A 20530-nucleotide genomic window follows, 5' to 3' on the forward strand; every position below is an offset into this window, starting at 1 on the left:
ACCTTCCTCTCCACGGTTCTAGCAGGCGTTGTCTCTATGTTATCTGCTGTTTCTGCGTGGCTGTCTGCAGCCTTGGTGTTTGTGACTTTGCTCGCCTCTCTGTTCCTGATAGCCACCTGCGAATTAGTGTTTTAGTCTATTGTCAACAGTCAGCCTTATTTTTAAGTTACAGAATGCTTCTTCTTCTTTTTTTTGTCTTGGTTTGGGAGAATAGATGCAACACTACATTTTCACTTAAGGCAGTTTTGAATAATTTCTAGTTTGTCAAACAATTCATGGATCTCACACATTTCAAACTTTCAAGTTAGGGTTGTTTCCCATTTATACAAATATATATATATATATTTAACTTTGCATTGCTCACAGCTCATAGCTCACAGCTCTAAACCTAGGCATTTTTCAATCATATGCCTAATCACTATGTGTCACTGTGATTCTCAAGTATTGTCACAAGTTCGTTTAAATTCGTTTCCAAAACCAACAAAATAATCAAACAAAAACAAAAAACATAAACGTGTCAGGACACAAAAGAAAAAAGAAAAAATGCTGCCATCCGAACAAGGCAGAAGTCTGCATATGTTGGCTTTTAATAGCATGCAGCTTGTAACATGGTAGACTAATGTGCCTGTGTTAATTCAGCTCCATATTATTGTGTGAAGTTGCACTGGGTTGGGAGTGGTTTTGTGTGTGTGTCACATTTTTGGTGAGCCAATGGCTGGAATGGGGTTGGACTAATTAGAGGCAGGTGTACTTGATTGCACTGATACACTGGTCTACTTATAGCCCACACTACAAACACTGCTGTGTCGTTTTGTCTCTCTGTGCAGGTATGTAATGTGATGAAATCAGATATGTTTGGGATGGATGGGTTTTGCCCTATGAATTTTATATTAAGTGTGTCGTTTTGTCTCTCTGTGCAGTCCAGGGCCTATTATATGCCACAGCCTAAAGGCAGCTGGGTTGCAGAGGCTTGAGTGACCACTGACTATATGCTTGAAGGTGGTGGGTCTCCAAGGACAACTTCTAACCCTGTTAAAGGCAACATGTGGAGTGCAACTTGGCTGTGTGGCATAGCTGGCTCTGGCCTTGGGACTGTGTGTTTTTATACAATTCATAAATGGGACACTGGACTGTTTTATCTTTTATCTCTTGATATATTTTTCGTCAATAAATTATCTTTTAGAATTTTATTGACTGTCATCTTTTTGCCCACGACTGAGACGGTTGGTCAGACCTAGAGTCTTTCTTCGGGTGTGTTACAGCAGCTTCTGCTCTAAAAGAAACAAATAAATAAAAAGAAAAGAAAATGTGGAACATGCTCATCAGCTTAGCAGTGTCTACATATTTAATTCAGCTTCTCAATCCTGTAGTTTTAGCTGTTGTCTACAGGGTTTTGCTTATTGGTTGTTATTATAGGTGTGCTCTATATCTCAGCAATGTGTCATTCTAGGATGATAGGTTTCAAGCTGGTCAAGTGCCTCTATGCACTTCATTAGTTTAGTTATTCTCTGTATTGTCTTCATCTCACATGTCATTACACTGAGTTTCAGCAAACCTTAAGCTTGATGCAGACTACTGCTTAACAATTATCCACCTCACATCATAACCGATTAAGGTGCCTCTTCATATTAATATTATGTCATTGTTAATATTATCCTCTTTGTCTTATATAACAGCAATAGCATATTATAATATTTTATCAGTGTGTACCATTATACTACTACTGAGCCAATTTGTTAGTTAGGATCATCTTATTCAGCAAACAGATAATTTAGAATTCATCCAATCTGCGGTCACATTTGTTCTCTCTGTTGCATGGCGGACCAGGCAGGTCTATTATAATATATTATTTATATTTTATTTTGTATCCATCAAGGGCTTCAGATGACCTGCAGAATCATCCTTTTCCCAGGGTGGAGACAGTTACCTTTTCACACACTGTCCTTGGCTGAACAGTGACACAGTCTTAATATACCTTATTTATTTTATTAAAATATTTTCGTGTGAATTATTTGCTTTATATTCATTTTATACATGCTGGGCATGGTCATCATGCCAACTGTGTTTCATTGTTAATATCACTTTACAGGTTGTTATCCTTGCTATTATTAATTTCAAATACTCTAAAGATAATTTCTACTGTAATTTTCCCTTCATCTTTATTTCGTACTTTTTATATTTATATCTACTCAGTGGGGTCTGTTTTCAACCCTTTTAAACTACTTCAAACTACTTTGATCTCTAGTTTTCACTTAATAAGGGATTATTAAGTTCTTCCTGATATGGGTGGTGCTGCAGATGCGGCTGCAGGAATGAGTGATGGCTTTCTAAAAGGGTTGTGGGAACTGCACAGTGTCTCGTCTTCTGGTTTTACTAAACTGGCAGTTGAGTTCTGTTCTTCTGACTGTTTATATTTTGTTTTCTTAAATCTCTCAGTTTACAGACACTGTTTTTGTCCGGCGTCTGGACTTTTCTTTTCTCACCACTGCTCGTCAGCAGGAGTGAGTTTTAATTTCACTTGCTTGATTACCCATCTTATTTATGTATTTACTTATTTTTGTTTAAGTAATATATACACAATACAGCTGCTATCACCTTCGCTGGTATTAGAGACGAGAGTGGTTGCTCACACGCCCTTCTACTTTCGGACTATTTCCAAAAGCGGTGTGAACTTTACGAGACGGAACTCGACCGTTCTCTCAACTCACCAGCACGTCAGTGAATAGCAGTAAAAGAAAAAACACAGGAGGAGCAGCTCAGTCTCTTATTGGACCGTGAAAATTCAGCTTGCTCCGTTAATTAAAACAATACACACACACACACACATTCACAGCTTCGACGCGCGCGCGACCGGAACCCTTATGATAAGGGGAGCTCCCAGAGCTACTTACTCCCTAGACCCAGTCTAGACCCAGCTGGGGGAGCTACCCAGAGCTCCAAAGCTACCAGTCGACGAGCTTCCAAAGCTACCAGTCGACGAGCTACTTCCGCTATTTTAAATTCCCTGAATTCAAAATGCGCTTTTACGCAAGATTGTGTCAGTGTGTCTGTATCTACCTGGTCAGTGTCGCCGGGTCTGGTCCACCTCGATCGGGCCCCACCACCGTGGGTCGCTTTCTAAGAACGTTGGCCAAGACTCGAATTTAACGCTCTTGGTCTTTTATCACACACCTAGTGTGTGGGCTGTCGACAGGCGAGCAACGTGGACTGGTCACGGAGATGGGACACGATGGAGGCGCTCCGGCTCCGAAGGACCAAGAAATGTTGGGGGAAAACTCTGTAAAAGACCCAGGAGAAATAAAGACACAATGAGACAAAGTTACTTTCTTTATCAAACGTGTACACGGGTGAGCTGCCAAGAACAACTCACAACGTGTACAGAGGCTGGGCACTTTTTATAGGAAAGACAGTGAGAACAGGATAAGAAAATACAAAACAGATAAAATAAACAACTCCATATGTGGCGCTAGTCTCGTCAGCAGAGAGCTGGGAGAAAGCTGTGAGAGATAAAACAATCTAAAACAATATGTCCCAGAAACAAGATGTCTTTGCTGGGAAAGTCTAAAAAGATAATTCTAAACTAATCTAACCATAGGCAAAGGGCAGACAAAAGGCATCTTTGTACATTTAAAAGAAGGTAAAGAAACATAGAATCATTTTTCCTGTAACAACTATATATTAACTCATGGGCAATCTAGATCCACTTATGAAGGCTGGGTGTAGGGCTTGCTGGAGGAGGAAGCTATGATAAATATAGACTGAGACAGTTCATATCCTGGTCGTGCTTGAATACTGGGTAGAATATGAGCCCTCAGCTTAGGATAATCTGTCTGCCCAGGTCCTGAAGTGAACACCTCATTGACCATTGTCTACCAACCCACTTGAAAGTCTTATGGGGAAAACACTGGATGAAAAATAAAATTTTCCTGTTGGCCTTTTCGAGTGTGTGTCCCTTTTACATTCTAAGCACACACAAAAAACAACAACAAAGATGCTTTTCTTTCTACCTTTGATGTTTTTTTCCCCCTTTTTGTTGTTGTCGTTGTTGTTTCAGACAGCCATGAATTAATAATTCTGAGAGTTCCACATGAGCAAAGATGGAGATGGAAGTCTAACTTTCAGTGGGGGGGAACAGCTTTTTTAAAACCTTATTCTGGGTCCAAATCAGCAAATCTTCAATCTATGCAAAGGATTCTGTAGAAAGTGAGTTACAGCATTTAGCTTCTAGCTCTCATATTGATCATCAGCACATTATCCTGGGATTAAACACTGTACATAGGCTTACAGGAATATTATTATTAATGTTTAATGTTGTTGTTTGTTATTGTATTATTATGTGTTGTAATTGTATGTATTTGTTGTTTGGACTACATTGTTGTACATTGTGTGCTAAATTGCTTATTTATCATTTTTGTCTGACCTGTCACGGGCTTCAGATGAAAAGTAGCCTTCTGGCTAAATCTAGCATATTTACATTGAGACATAGCTCTGTCCCCTTTAAATACATGTATTCAAGTTCCAAAATACAGATGTTCATCACCCGAACTGCTGCCTGACTCTGTGCATTTCATTCTGTGAGATACTGTGAGAACCAAACAGAAAATTTTGCTTCATTTTTTCTTTTCTTTGTCAGCACAACCTTCAAATGCCCCTCATAAAATCAAACGCAAACATTTAGAGCACTTCACTTGGCAGTGGTCTCAGGCTTAGCTACAAAAACTGGATCCCTAAACTATGTCCTCCCTTAAATAGCCTGCTGCCCTAATTATGAAGGGCAACATCTTAGTTGTTGTCCATCCAAAGATGAGATTTAATTGTAAAATAAAATAAAATGTAAAAAAATTCCCTAGATCAGGGGTCTCAAACAGGTCCCATGTCCTACTGATTAACCCTTCCCCCACAGTTGTTCATAGTATAGTAATAAAGTCAAAGATAAACAATTAAATGGCAGAGTGGTTCCTGTTCCCCCCCCCCCCCCCCCCCCCCCCCCCCCCCCCCCCCCACTATCTACTATATAAATGTGTGTTTTTCTGTTTATAAAATGTCCAGGATAAAAATAAATTAAAAACGTAATAAATAAAAAGGGGGATTTTTCATGAATTAACACAAACTTTCCACTTTATAACTACAGTGTAAGCAATGAACCACTAAATCTTTTTCTGTAAGTTTACACATTTCTTATCATTTAAACCCAAAGAATCACACCGACAGCTGTAGCTCATTTACTACAGCAAAATCTTTATGATGTAGGAAAACTGAGATGTAATGTTGAAATTGCTCTTCTTATATTGAGATATCTCAGGGGTAAAATGTGCAGCTAGGGGTCTTCCACAAGCCAGGGCCACTTAAGATAGGGGGCTGTATGTGGCCCACGATGTAAAATGAGTTTGACATCCCTGCCCAAGACCCTTGCCCTCAACGTGACCATCACAGACATAAATAAAAGCCTTATACTACCCCCAGACCTAATTTCAACATTAAGCCCCACAGCGGAAAAGCAGCAGCTGCGTTAAATTTCCGCACACCCTATTTAAACTTAAATAGGTCCTCAGAAAGATATATGTACAAACAGACACGCATATAAAGCCCCCCTCACCCCCCACCACCACCCGTGGATCCAAGCATCCCACTACCCTGTGATGTAAGACTCGCCCTGCCTTTAAAAGTCCTGGCGCAGAGCCCAAATCGCATAACACCACTGGTGGCACAAGAGTCTCCGCTACGAGCGCGGATTAAAGCCAGTCTAAAAGTGGTAACTTGAAGACGAGAGAAATAAACTGCTGTGGAAAGTAACTTGATAACTGGGATGAATTTTGTTAGATTGCCCAAATTATATGTAATAGCGCGTACTGTCAAACTGGTTCGCGGAGAGACGCGGTGAAAGCGGAGGAGGCGTTGTGTTAAAGTCACGTTAAGGTGACACTTTTTGGTTACAATGTATTTTTTAACATTCCTGCCAGTTCTCTAAGAGTCGGCAGCCAGGTGATCGCTCTCAGGATCAGCGGAGGAATACGCGTTTGTTGCACATGAGCATGGAGTAAGATGGAAGCTACACGCGCAAACTTTACAGATGCGCGATGTGACCAGCGCTGCCGAGTGAAGCAAGCTCCAGAGTGAAGAGAAACTGATTGACTGAATGGGCGGCGGCATGTTTTCTGGTCAGGTTGGTCTGAATTACAGCTTCAACCTGAGCGATGACCGAGATTTGCTGGACGCGCCGGCGGGCTCGGCGAAGCTCTCCCCGGCGGGCTTTGTGGTGCTGTCCGTGGTGCTGGGCTTCATCATGACTTTCGGCTTCCTGAACAACTTCATTGTGTTGCTGCTGTTTTGCAAATTCAAAAAGCTGCGGACACCGGTGAACATGCTGCTGCTGAACATCAGCGTGAGCGACATGCTGGTGTGTTTGTTCGGCACCACTCTCAGCTTCGCCTCCAGCATCCGCGGAAAGTGGCTGCTGGGGCGCAGCGGCTGCAGCTGGTACGGCTTCATCAACTCTTGCTTTGGTAAGTTCTGCTTTTTTGAACAGCTCAAAGTTTGGGATGTTGTGGTATTTGTCAACTCATGCACCGTTTTACATTTCTGGAAATAAAACTGTGCGAAATATCTGCTGTTTTTGCAAAATGTATTATAAGTCACTGAGACACTGAAGTCAAAGTTGTGGCAAATATGCTTTATTTCACATCGTCAAATTTAATTAGTTATTAGTTCGCTCTGTTGTGTTTGTCTGCGTAAGAGTCATCGGGGCTGATGGGGATGGATTAATAATATTTTCAGTAGACCATGATACTCCCTCTTTAAATTACTGCGCTTTAATAAAGCCATTGGTATTCATTAACTTGGATTGTTTGCACAATGGTTAGTTTCTGTCATTATTCCAAGTAGCAGCTTTCACAATAATAATGCATAATAATAAGAATCTGTACATATAATGATAGCTGAGCCTGATAGATAATCAAACAAGCGCTCTTTGGATGGATCCAGATTCTTCTTCTTTTTTTCTTTTTTTTTATCAAAGAATTGTGACCCAAAGTCTGTCCACTGAACAAAGAGAAGTACATTTGACGGTTGATGTCTTTCGGTAAACAAATTATGTAACGGTGACACTGGTTCTGACCTCAGACCTGCGGGTTTCATGTCTGTACAGCCCATCGCGTTTCTTTTTAAGTCTGCTTATCGACAGACACTGCCCGCTCCGTATCTCCAATCACACTGGCCAGTTGGTCCAGCGCTGCACTCTGACCTTCTCTTCCTCTGTCTCCAGAGGGAACGGGGATTGCAGTCAGATTTGAGTATTATTGTACTACATTGTTCATGAGCCCTCCATCCCCTCTCGTATTAAACTAAAACATCATGAGCTTTCCAGCGTTTCTTAACATCTGGCTGGTTTGAGCTCAAGGAAGAGTGAAAAAACGAGTTTGTATTTTACAGTTTGTCACACAATGCATTGCATACTGATTTATTTAATGACGTTTAAGTCCGTGCCCCCACACGGACTTATTTTTTATTTTTTGCACTTTTACTGTGTAGTTCATCCACCAGGAGGTGGTAGTGTCACAACCTGGATGCACTGACCCTCATCGCATTTATCAGAGGATATGAACTCTGGAACTGTAGCCATTTGTATTTATTTCTGTCTGACAGATTTAGGGCAATCTCGTGTTTTCATGTTAGGAGGGGAAACGTTTTTCCTACATTTGGCTTGCCCAGTGTTGATTGCTTTTTGGGGTCAGGCTCATGTCTTTGCCACAGTTTGGTAAGGAAAGTTAATTCTGACACAATTGCTGGAACGTAACTCACCCACTTTAGTCTTTTACAGTGTGGTTAATAAACTCAAATCAAAGTGCAAACTGCTTGTGCTATGCTAATAAGCATGATCCATTGTATGTGATTCGTTTCCTGTTTATCACAATGGAAACACAAAGCCTATAAATGTCACTGGACTCTCATGCTACTATAGCTGTGTGTAGGAAAAAGGAAATGATCATTTATGAGACTCCTATAACTCAGGTTGAGTTATAGGAGTCTCATAAATGATCAGACTTCAGTACACACTCAGTAGCTGCCGAGACCTTGTATAGTGTAGGTCTCATTTTCATTCTTGTTGTGGCTTTTTAGATGATCTAGTGCTTTTATGCGTTTACTTTATGCTTGTTGATATTCAAACTTTTGTCATTACACATTCTTGACCCTGATGAAGGCCACAAGCTGAAACGCGTTGATCAATTATTAAAGTTGTTCATCTTCCCTCAAGTGTTGACTTCCTGCTTTGTGATTTCATTACACATTCACAGTTGAATTAATAAAATTATATACACCGAGTTGTTCTCATGCTAGTAAAATTACTTTTCATTTCAGTTGCATTTTTTTTATTATACTTTTACAGATTTTCATCTGACCTCACAAATGATATTTAGACTCTTATCATGAATACAGAAATATGTATTATTTTAACTTATCTCTGTTTCCATATCCTCTGACGGTGGTGTTTTCCTTCTGCCGGTGCTTGTGTGCTGGTTTACATCTGTTCATTTACCTTCTGTGTATTGTAAAACCGGATATGTCAGCAGGATATGTTGAGGCGGTGAATTTTCATTTGTCTTCACGCTATGTTTTAAAGTCAGCAGCGTGCTTTGACTTTATTCTCCCCTGGGCTTCTGCATTTTTAAAACTTGAACCAGCATGGTAACAGCTCACTGCTTATTTTACTGGTGTCAAGAGAGAAGATGCTGGAAAGCTGACAGAAGTCGGTAGATACAAAATATTTGCCACATAAAGTTTGCCAATATGAATGCAAAGAGCAGCCATACTGTTAGTCAAACTCCCAGCACCCCCCACCCCACCTACCCACCCACTCACCTCTACACAGACACATGCATGCATGCAAGCACGCACAGATAGAGGAATTACAATTTTGTAAACACATTTTAACACGGGGAGCATAGAGAAAGTTGGTTTAAATGACTTTAAACATGGCGTGGTTGTTTGTTCGAGATGACTCGGAGTATTTCTGATCTACTGGGAGTTTCCCACAAAACCATTTCTATGCAGAGATGAACTGAGACAAAGAAGATGTCCAGTGAAAACACGCGTCTCACTCCTGTCAGCTAAGAACAGGAAACTGAGGCTACAGTTCACATGGATTCAGCAAAAGGGGGCAATAGATGATTGAAAAACACTGCCTGTTCTAAGCATTTCTGCTGCAGCGTTCGGATAGTGGGGCCAAAAATTTGTATAAACAATATCAAAGCATGGATCCATCCTGACTTCTATCAGTGGTTCAGCCTGGTAGGGTAATGCTATTTTCTTAGCACACTTGGGTCCCTTAATACCAACTGATGGTTTAAACCCCACAGTCTGCCTGAGCATTGTTGCTGACCGTGGTCATCCCTTTATGACTAAAGTGTATCCATCTTCTGATGGCTGCTTCCAGCAGGTTAATGCACCATGTCACAAAGTTCAAGTTATCTCCAACAGGTTTCTTGAACATAACAGCGAGTTCACTATACTCAAATGGCCTCCACAGTCATCAGATCCCAATCCAATAGAGCCCCTCTGGGATGAGGTGTAACAGAAGATTCATATCATGAAGGTGCAGCTAGCAAATCTGCAGCAACTGTGTGATGCAGTCATGTCACAATGAACCAACATCTCAGGAATGTTTCCAACACCTTGTTAAAATCTATGCCACAAATAAATAGGGTAGTTGTGAAGGCAAAATTAGGTCCAACCTGGTACAAGTTGTACCTAATAAAGTCTCTGATGTGGGTCTTATGCTTCTTTGTTAAACATTTCTTAATATGTTGTTGTAAGAAATCGTATTCACAAGCAACCTGTATGCTCTTTCACACCATACATTGTTCCTATACTTATATGACATGTGTGCAGGATGTTAATATGTTTGTACCAATGATCAAACACTCTTACCTCGTCCAGTACATCCTGTTCTCCCAAGTCGCTGTTTTGTTAAAAGACCATTACCGTCAGTGTCACATAGTGTGCGCTTGAAGATGGCAGAACGCTTTGAGTGTCAGCAACCATAATACACTGATTGTTCATTTCTCTCTTTCTATATATATCGTTGCCATTATCATCTCCCTGTTATTCCTTCATCATATGAGGCAGCATAAGGGCTGATTCAATATATATAACTGCCAGAGAGTCGCACAACATAACAGATCACAGTTTTTCTTGGCCCGAGGCTAGTTTCAAACACGGGTAAAATTAAAAACAGGGCTAGGCAAACCATCATATACAGATAGAGAAAGCAATCAAGACATAGACAGTCATGCTGTCTTTTTGTACAGAAAGTATAAAGAAAACAGAAATGTTGAAATAATACATTTTATTATTTTTTCCAAAGCATCATTATGACCACATTACAAGAACTTACAGTATTCCTAAAGACTTTTGAAGTATAGTTGTTTCGGTGTTCTGACTCCTGTCTTGTACTTACGCTACACGAGTGGGAAGGTGGGTGACAACAAAGAGCAGGAAGAATGTTTTACTTTTAAAAGTCCGGTGATCTGCACACACTCAAGTAAACAGCTGATAAGAAGAAAGGACAATACACAGGGTGTAGTCTGTTTATTGTTCAAGGGCCTGACATTCACTTAACCTGACTTCTTAAAGCTTTTAAGCGACCCTACAAATCACTGGCTTACACCACTTGAGTAAGAACCTTGTAAGAATAATGATGTTACTGATGCTTTTGTTGCAAGCTGTAAGTGCTGTATATCATGATTAGGTATATGCTGCATGTGTGTGTGTGTGTGTGTGTGTGTGTGTGTGTGTGTGTGTGTGTGTGTGTGTGTGTGCAAATGCATCACATGGGAGTAAATGAGGCAGTGTGTTTAAGAAAACAATGGCTGTAATGAAGATCAACGATCTACATCCCAGAATGAAGATAAAGCAACTTGTGTCAAGAGACACCCAAACATAAAGATTTTGATAGTCAAAGTCAAATTTATTTCTATGGCACATTTAAAGACAAGCTCTATATATAAAATAATCAAATGACACAAAAATGTAGAACAAAATGACAGAATTTAATGAAGGAAAAAAAAAAGAGAAAACCCGAAGAAGAAGTAGCACTAAGAAAAATAGTCAAAACTAATTTGGATTTAAAAGCCAGAGAATAAAAGTTTTATTCTGAGTTTTAGAGTTAAATCAAGAGTTAAAGGAGTTTTGCTTTTCGTAATCATTGTTTTCTTTTTAGCTTAAAAGCAGTTAAGTGGGGATTGATGTTTCCTTCTCTCTACACATTGTAAAGTAGCTAACAAAGTCATATAACTTACTAACAGTTTTACCTCAAAACTACTGCATTTTCTTTGATTTTAATCACATGTGAACAGAATTTTCCGGAAAAATAAATACATTTATGACAGAAAACAGCATGTTTGGGAGGATCATTAATGAATTATTAACTGGGATTTACATATTGGTTTATCAAGTGAAAGATCTCTGCTCTGATATAAAGAGGAGACACAAATCCCTTTCGGGAAGAGCATCCAGTGTACAAATCTGCCAAATTAAACATGTGGTGACCTGCCGTCAATAAGAGAGCAGCTGAAAGTAGCTCTATTAATTTCATGACCTTTCTTTCATGACTAATGAAAGGAAGATTCTTTTTTTTAAACAAGACTATTATCTCAAAAACCTGGTGGTAGATATCCTTGTAGATGCCAGGGAGGGAACAGAAATAGGAAAAAACAGAAATGGGAAAAACAACAACGGAAATAGGAAGAAACAGATTTCCTAAAGCACAAGGAAAGTGTTTCTGGGGAGACAATAACCTGACGGACCAGTTGCAGGAACCCAAAACATGGTAGGTGTGTTTTTATCATGATTCATATATTACTGATGACGGATTTTAAGGCTAATAGTTAGACTAACACACTTCTCATCTTTTCTTTCCTCACAAAACCGATAAATCCTCCACTTTTAAGTGTCTCCCAGTGCAATTCTTAGCATATTTTGGTTTCTGCAACTGGTCCGTCGGGTTATTGTCTCCTCAGAAACACTTCCCTTGTGCTTTTGGAAATCTGTTTTTTCCCATTTCTGTTTTTGTTTTTCCTATTTCCGTTGTGTTTTGTGTGCTTTTGCAGCGTTTTTCTTATTGCTGGTGTTTTCTTAAGTTGCAGTCTGTTTGGCTTCTCAGGGCCACCGTACTAATCACGGTAAACACATAAAAGTTAGCTGAACTTAAAAGTTCATTAGAACTTTAATATTCTGATTATATTTGACATTTAACTTTTTCCTACAATAAAAACCAACATGTCTGATACTTAAATAAAAACATTCTCTGTTACTTTCCAATTATGTCTTTCTTGGGAATAAACTGATATAACTTACAACAAAATCACATTTTCAGTTTAGCAAAACTCACAATTTATCGTTCACCTTTGTAATCCTTTTTAATTAAACAAAAGCCAACAACTGGAATTTATGAAATTCCATACTTGAGAAAGTTATGCCTCACTTGCATTCTCTAATGAAATATTTAACAGCTTAAGTACATTTTTTCAGTTTAAAAGTGTTTTCTTGGATTCCAGCAATAACACATTGCACTGTTAATATTCATGAAATACTAAAAAGAATTCATTTTAAAATAAATGTTAATACCTAAGGGCAATATGTACTTTTGAATATCTGAATATCAGATTTGATTAATTATCCTGCAAACTGTTGAAACTCTAAAATGCTAAAATGTGCAAACACTGTACCACTGATTGGATTCTATTAGTTTTTCTGTATATGTTTGGTTAACATTCACATTGAAAACAGTGACTGGCAGGAACTAAGTTGACATATGTTACGGAAATTTTAACAGTAACCTGCAACACAGCCAGTGAGCGTTTTGAAACGGTTTAATAACATATTGCAATATGGAGAGAAACCTCCCAGCCAAAACACTAGCATCATCTCTGAAATTTGACGTCTTATATACACCATCACAGACACTCTCAACCAAAGAACATTCCACAGCACATCACGTCTCCCTATAGCTTCAGTCCAGCTCAACCTGGACCCTTTCCCACCCTAAGAAAAGTTACGACCACCCATCACCTCCCTTAAAGCAAGATGTCTGGAGATCTTCCAGTCTACAATGGGTCCTCTGTGAAGGTGCAATAAAACTTGGGGCCTTGTGATAACATTCTACATGCATGCAAACTGTCGACAGTACTCTTACTATACTAAAGAGAGAAAGTGATATTACTATTACTATGTGATATGATTAAAATATGTGATTAATACATGAGAAAAGAAATCTGCCACCACACATGATTTTTATTCCAAAAAGAATCAAATAAACCTGAAATATTAATCATTAAATATGGTATTTATTTTTTGCAACCATCTACTATGCCTAAAGGAGACACTTAACCACCGCAGCGCTGTCTTTCTGTGTTACTTTTGTGGATGTTAGCAAGTTTTACAGGGACTGACACTGACCCAAACATTATTTGATGTCCTCATAACAGAAGGGGCTATGGCTGTCTTATACTTTATAGTAGCTAAAGCCTGTAAGCTGCAGAACCTTAATAACAGAAGATATCAGTGAGGATGAGGTCAGAACAACAGATTGATTGCATGTCTGTTGTATTTCTTTTTTACTTAGCCTTAGCAAGAGTGACACAAAAAGGCAGGGAAAAAAGCCACAGTTGGAGGGTGGCAGTGCATCTGTTATATTTGGGTTTTTCATCTGAAGGTGATGGTTCAGCCACAAAAAAAGCTAAAAACAACACGATAGAATGAGGGGTTGCTTAATGGATGTCTTAACGTTGTTTTAATTGCACTGGCAATTGAAAATATTTGTATTTTCCCAGGAAAATGAGACATCCAAATATACATGGAATACAGTATATAAGGCAGAAAGAGTGCAACTGCATTATTGTAGGGTCAGTACCTTATGCGCCTTGAGGCAACTCTAATTGTGATTTGGCACTATGTTAATCAAATTGAATTCAATTGTACAAGCTTGGATGTCAATATTTGATATGACACTTATTCTTCAACACAGCCTGAAACCTCTTAGGCAAGCTGACTGATTTCGTCTTCTTCTTCGTAGTCTTCAGAGAGACTTTATCCAAGGACAAATCTCAAAGCTGTTCTTTAGATTTTGACTGCCTTTTGTTCTGTTTTCTGCCAAGATGATCTGACTTCACTGAGGTGTGGGGAGGTGAGTCTATGACAGATAATTGCAGGTCTCTCTGGGAAATGAGATTTAAATCTCAATAGATGAATAAAGGATAATAATCAAAATCTTACAGTACTTTTCTGTGTTTACAATTCCCTTAATTTTGACAAGATCCCAAACGTCACTGGCTGAAATGACGTCCCAAATCATGAAGAGCCTCCACCGTTTTTTACTGATGTCTATACATGTTCACTGTTCCTCCAAACACACTGGTTTGGATTCATCATTCCACAAGACCCCTTGCCACTGAATTTCAGTGCAATTCTTGTGTAATTTGCCATAAATCAGGCTGTTTCCCTTCCTTAATAATGGCATCTTGACATCCATCTTTCTACCAGAACATATCTGTTGAGGCTTCAGTGGATAATTGAAAAGCCATATGCATCCCCCAGGTCCTATGTCAGGTCTTTGCTAGTTGTTTTCCTGTTTAAGGACAGGACTTTCAGATATTGTTCAACAGCTATAGATTCATAGTCCTTACACTTCTTTTGTCCTCCACTTGTTCACTTTTGCCAGTTTTTGAACGATACGCTGCACAAAATGCTGAGCTATACTCCTTGGGAATCGCCTTGTTGTTGCAGAAATGCTATTTTATGCCTTTCAAGCCGTGTTATCTTTGGCATTTTTTCATATATTCAGGTAAAGAAAGTGGAACTAATTGTGTTTCTGTGCAAGCAATGTAAAGTCCTATCCCATTTCTTTAATATGAGATTACAGAAGCTCATTTTGTCAGTCTGGTACTAATAAGTGGAGCAGGACTTCATTGGTTTTTAAGCATAAGGTCTGGCAAGGATCTTATCCCCTTACCTAATGGCAGTAAGGGTGTCGTTGCCTAGCCTGTAGAGGACCATCCATGGATATGCCTCCATGGTTTGCCACTAAACATGTTGAATGCTGTTAGAGGCAGCATAATGTTCTCCACGGTTCTTCTAGACCAGGGCTGCCCAATCCCAGTCCTCAAGAGCTACTATCCTGCAGCTTTTAGATGCATCCCTATCCAACACAGCTGAATCAAATGGTTTGATTACCTCTTCAGCATGCCATCATGTTTGGCAAAGGGCTGATAACAAGCCATTCATTTGATTCGGGTGTGTGGGAACAAGGATGCATCTAAAAGCTGCAGGACGGTAGCTCTCGAGGACCGGGATTGGGCACCCCTGTTCTAGACCATAGGTGTCAAACTCTGGCCCGCGGGCCAAATTTGGCCCGCAGCCTAATTACATTTGGCCCGCGAAGCCATACCAAATTACTATTAGCGCTGGCCTACTGGTATTATACAGCTAATATATATATTGTTTAGTATTAAGCTTTGCTTGTTCCATATTCAGTTTTTCAGCAAAACTTGTTTGAGTCCATAAGAAAAGATTCATTCTTATATATAGAGGAAAAAAATTTTTTTCAATAAATATTAATGTTAGCCCGCGACTTTGTTCCAGTTTTGAATTTTGGCCCACTGTGTATTTGAGTTTGACACCCCTGTTCTAGACCCTTTGACATCTTTCACATGTGCTCTTTCACAATTGCAAAAACTGGTGAAAAAAAAAACAGTCAGAAAAGCATTTCCCATGTCACCGACTTGCAAGTGTTGCAATTGCATAAGTATAAATTTGGATGTGTTAGGATTAAAATACAGTGTACTGAAAATATAACACATGCATTTAATATGGGTTTATAAGTGTAATTACAGAAAATAGTTTGCCCAGGCAGAGGATGAGATGACATCTCCTAATTTGTTCAGTTTTTGGGGGCTCGATTAAGTGTTAATATTAAGTGTCATGTTCAATATACAAGTAAGAGGCTGACATGAATTCTAATTACACCAGACACTTATAATTACATTATCTCTGACATGACATAAACACAGCCTTGGGGTGAATGTTGGAGACTTCAGTAGCAGTCCTGTAACTTGCAGCTTCATAATGGTTTAAGCATTAAAGGACTGATATGAATAGAAGATATTAACATATTGTACTTTAAAAAGGAATTTCCACAAACGTGCCACTCTATAATTTTTGGCACACACAATAGTAGAAGGTACTGAGATAAAGTGGCAGTTGAGAAACTCAAGAAAATCATTATATGTGATAACCAAATCTGCCAGACTGAAGCTTTGTTGACCACGTTTAAATCTGTAATGGTAGATTGATAAGCATCTGCACCATTTATTCAAAAATGGAATGGTTTGACTGAAAAAAAGGTTTCAAATATTTGATTTATCAGCTGGTATGTCTTTCTGGTTTCAGTGCTGCATATTTTGCATCTCTGGAATTTCAAGAGAAAATGTCTCCTAACAGTTCATTTCTTAAATGCCAGGTTTGTTTGAGCAATGAGGTCTTGCATGGTAGCTTTATTCAGCTAGCTACATAAACTTTATTAAGTGGATGTAGTTGCGTTACTTCCCTGATGTTGCTTGCTTTTAAAATTCAACCAAAATGTGTTTATGTATTTGTAGAGCACTATACAAATACATAAGCCGAAGCTATGCAGAGGGATAGAAAGATGGAGAGAGATAGAACATGTAAAACATATGAATACATATCATTGTGTATGGCATTTACACATAATTATTATGGAAATGGAACAAACAACAATTAGAAGCAAAAAACAAACAAGAGAAGAGTTGTTTCCCATGTTCACAGCTGTGTTGTTACATACAGTGGCTTGCAAAAGTATTCGACCCCCTTGAACTGGCAAGCTTTAATTGCAGCAAAGTATTGACTCAGGGGGCTGAATAATTACGCACACCCCACTTTTTAGTTATTTATTTGTAAAAAATGTTTGGAAACATGTATGATTTTCGTTCCACTTCTCACGTGTACACCACTTTGTGTTGGTCTTTCACGTGAAATTCCAATAAAATTGATTCATGGACCAGACTTTGTCAAAACAGAGGTAAAACTGTGGGAGTGAACTCTTTTATTCTGTTCTGCAATGACTAATCTTTAGACAATATGTTAAACCAGGGAACAACCCACTTGAAATATAAATAAACAAAAGGTTAAGAGGATCCTGCAGACATTGTTTGTTGATAATAAAAAGTTTTAGGCACTGTAATTTAAAGGAAATAACAGATGTGTCTCATCTTGGCACAGCTGTCCAGGAAGCTTGTTCCACAGGTGAGTACCATAAAAACTGCTTCACTTTTGTTTCGTTCTAAATATGGGAATGTACATAAATGGTACGTTCCCTTTAACCTGAGCGTTCTGGGTGTTTTGTGAGGCACGAGTAGATTAAATGCTTCGTAAACTTGTACCAGTATTTTTAGGATCTGTCCTTTGACACACAAAAAAACCAGTGCAGAGATTTGAAAATAGAGTAATGTGCTCAAGATCAATAAAGATACTCTTATAATATTCTCATCTGTATCTACTTCAAACATGCATCCATTTTTAAAAAATATTTTTTAATTTTTTTTATCTAGCTGTGAAAATCTAGGCCATAGTCCAGAATTATGCTAAGATTTCTGGTCTGGATTTAAGACTTAAGCATCTTTTATAGACAGGCTTTTATAGACTTTCGTTCTTTTTTTTTTCTTTTTCAATAAAAACAATTTCAGTCTTTTCTGAGTTCATTTTCAGGAATTTTTGGCATATCTACTCAATAATTTGTTTACTGCAACTTTTGTGAAAGTGTAGGGGACCATAGTCCTGAGGTAGCACCGATAGTTGTGTGTCATTGGGTGTTAGGACTTTTTGACCTGTCACTATTTAGATGAATATTGTTTATTACTTTAAAGACATCTAAACTGAACATACTGCACAAAGTGACATCGGAATGATGTGTTGTTGTTGGGGTGTCGTTTTTCCGGTGTACAATTTTGGTCCAATGAAGAGGTTGTTTTGTAACGCCAGGTTACGTCTTTTTCTGACGTCTGCTTAACATCTAGTGTTGATATCCGTCCCTCTGTGTACAGGCTATTTATAGTCCAAATGCGGTCGTTGTCGATGTCTTTTCAATGTCAAACCTACTAATTTTTGACATCAATTTAATACTGCTTCTGGAGGCTCTGTAGTCCCATTTTTTAAGAGGCTGGAGGGCATGTTTTCTGTACAGTAACAGTAATGCACGAGGGAATAAGATAAGAGAGATAAGATAAGAACTTTATTAATCCCTCGGGTGGGTTCCTCTGGGAAATTCGATTTCCAAAAAAGCACAGCACCGACAGAAGTTACAGAGTTATACACACACACATATATATAAATACAGAGACAATATAAATAAAATATACAAAGGGGATAAATAGAATAAATAGGAATAAAAATAAAAATACAAGTGAATTGCACATTTCAAGTATTGAGTCTATTGCACCGTTGACTATTTACAAAAGTATTGCACAAAAGGTATTGCACAGTGAGGTGAAGAGGCACTACAGCTTAGTTGTTCCCTCCTTTGTCCTCCTGTTTCCCCTCCCTCTCCCCACCAGAGAGGAGTTAAACAGTCTGATGGCGTGTGGGACAAAGGAGTTTTTAAGTCTGTTAGTTCTTGTCTTTGGGAGAAGCAACCTGTCACTGAACAGACTCTTCTGATTGTTTATGGCCGTGTGCAGAGGATGCCTGGCATTGTCCATAATGTCCATCAGTATGCTGAGTGATCAGTGGATGTCCCCAGCTTCTCACAGCTAATTTGCAAAATGTGTGCATCAACAAAGACTATCAAGCAGGTAGTCCAGTTCATACATGCATACTTGTACAAACTATTCGTACTTTCTGTTGCAACTTCTCTCTCAGTCCAGCTACCGATCACAACCACATTTATTTGCTCTTACAATCAGCTCTTCATAATAAAACAGGATACTTACAAAATGAACCATATATAATGCAAATGCTCTTTGAATCTTATTAAACACGTTGTAGTATGAATTCCAAAATTTATAATATTACATATATTAATCATATAAATTTCCTGTAGCTGTCATAGACGTCTACATGTCGACATTCAAACTAGGTCCACAATTTGGATGCCCAACCATGAATGTCGAATAGATGTCCAGAATAGCTCCTGGACCGACAGACCCAATATAGACATGAGCTGCATGTCTATCAGATGCCCAGTGTTTATTGGGAAAGGTATTAAAAAGAGTGTTACCCATTAAAAAATGGGTAGACAAAAATGGGTAGACAATGTAATGTAATTTTTTATTAAGAAAGCACCTTCTGATTCTACTGTCCGCAGAGATGGTCAAAAAAGACACCCTATTGTCAAAGAGAGCAGTATCGGCCACAGGCCTTTGGAAATAACTAGGTGTAGGATATGATACGAGTCTGAAATGATCCAGAATACACAAAAGTTCTGTGGTAATGCTATTGCTGTGTTGATCAATATGCATATTAAAAACACCAACTTAACAATGTTAAAGTCATACCTAATGGCAATCTAGTCAATCCTTTGCACTTTATTTTGAGGGTCTATAAAACTGAAATTTGGAGGGGCTGTTTCAATAATAACCATTGTTTTTGTTTTACGAGGTTTTATTTAGGAACATAAAATCAAGATAATTTTTGGAAATAAAATCATTAAACAGGATGAGCTTGCCAGCCAGACTGGACCTTTAATAAAGCTAAATTTAGTTTAGTAGAAGCATTACCTAACACAGTCTGTGGCTGGCATATAATAGGAGTTATTAGATTAGATGTATTAGCTGTGTGCTTTGAGTACACTTGGTTTCTTCTATTGTTGTGTTTTTGCCATCAGCTATCTAGGTTCACCAGTATGTTTAGAGAAATAACATGGGAAATCTCATCAATGATACACTTCTGACTGCTGCCACGTGATGTATCTTTAATTTGGCATGTGTTAATAACATAGTAACACTGTGCAAACTGTGTAAATGAGAAAGGTAATAAACTGCAGAGAAAAAAATGAGACAATTTGATGGTCAGAGCAGTTTGAAGCAAATAGATGCTCTGCAAAATGCAGTAACATTCACTTAATCTAACTACTTTGTAATTTACAAACACATCAAACATCCCATGCAAATATCTATTTCTTTCATGTCTGATGCTTCATGTGTGCACTGTGTGTAAAGCAGTGAAATGCAGTATGTGGGATGGTAGGGCGATCAGGGCGATTGTGGCTCAAGAGTTAGCAGTTCGTCTTGTAATTGGAAAGAGCCCCGGCTCCGACAGTCTTGGTCGTTGCGTCCTTGGGCAAGACACTTCACCCGTTGCCTACTGGTGGTGGTCAGAGGGCGCGGTGGCGCCAGTGTCCAGCAGCCTCACCTCTGTCAGTGCGCCCCAGGGTGGCTGTGGCTACAATGTAGCTTGCCATCACCAGTGTGTGAATGGGTGAATGACTGGATGTGCACTTTGGGGTCCTTAGGCACTGGTAAAGCGC

The 20530-nt window shown here is 38.9% G+C and overlaps 1 protein-coding gene across 1 annotated transcript in view; it reads left to right on the forward strand.

Moving 5' to 3' along the window:
* The first annotated feature begins 5710 nt into the window (after nt 1-5710).
* Nucleotides 5711-20530, forward strand: part of tmtops2b (teleost multiple tissue opsin 2b) — a 29754-nt gene continuing 14934 nt past the window's right edge. The window contains exon 1 of the mRNA XM_082508417.1: nt 5711-6503. Coding sequence (XP_082364543.1) covers nt 6137-6503 — 367 coding nt within the window. The 5' untranslated portion in view covers nt 5711-6136. The remainder of the gene's footprint in view (nt 6504-20530) is intronic.

Source organism: Aulonocara stuartgranti (assembly GCF_965226115.1).
Source record: "Aulonocara stuartgranti genome assembly, chromosome: 16".
Taxonomy (NCBI): domain Eukaryota; kingdom Metazoa; phylum Chordata; class Actinopteri; order Cichliformes; family Cichlidae; genus Aulonocara; species Aulonocara stuartgranti.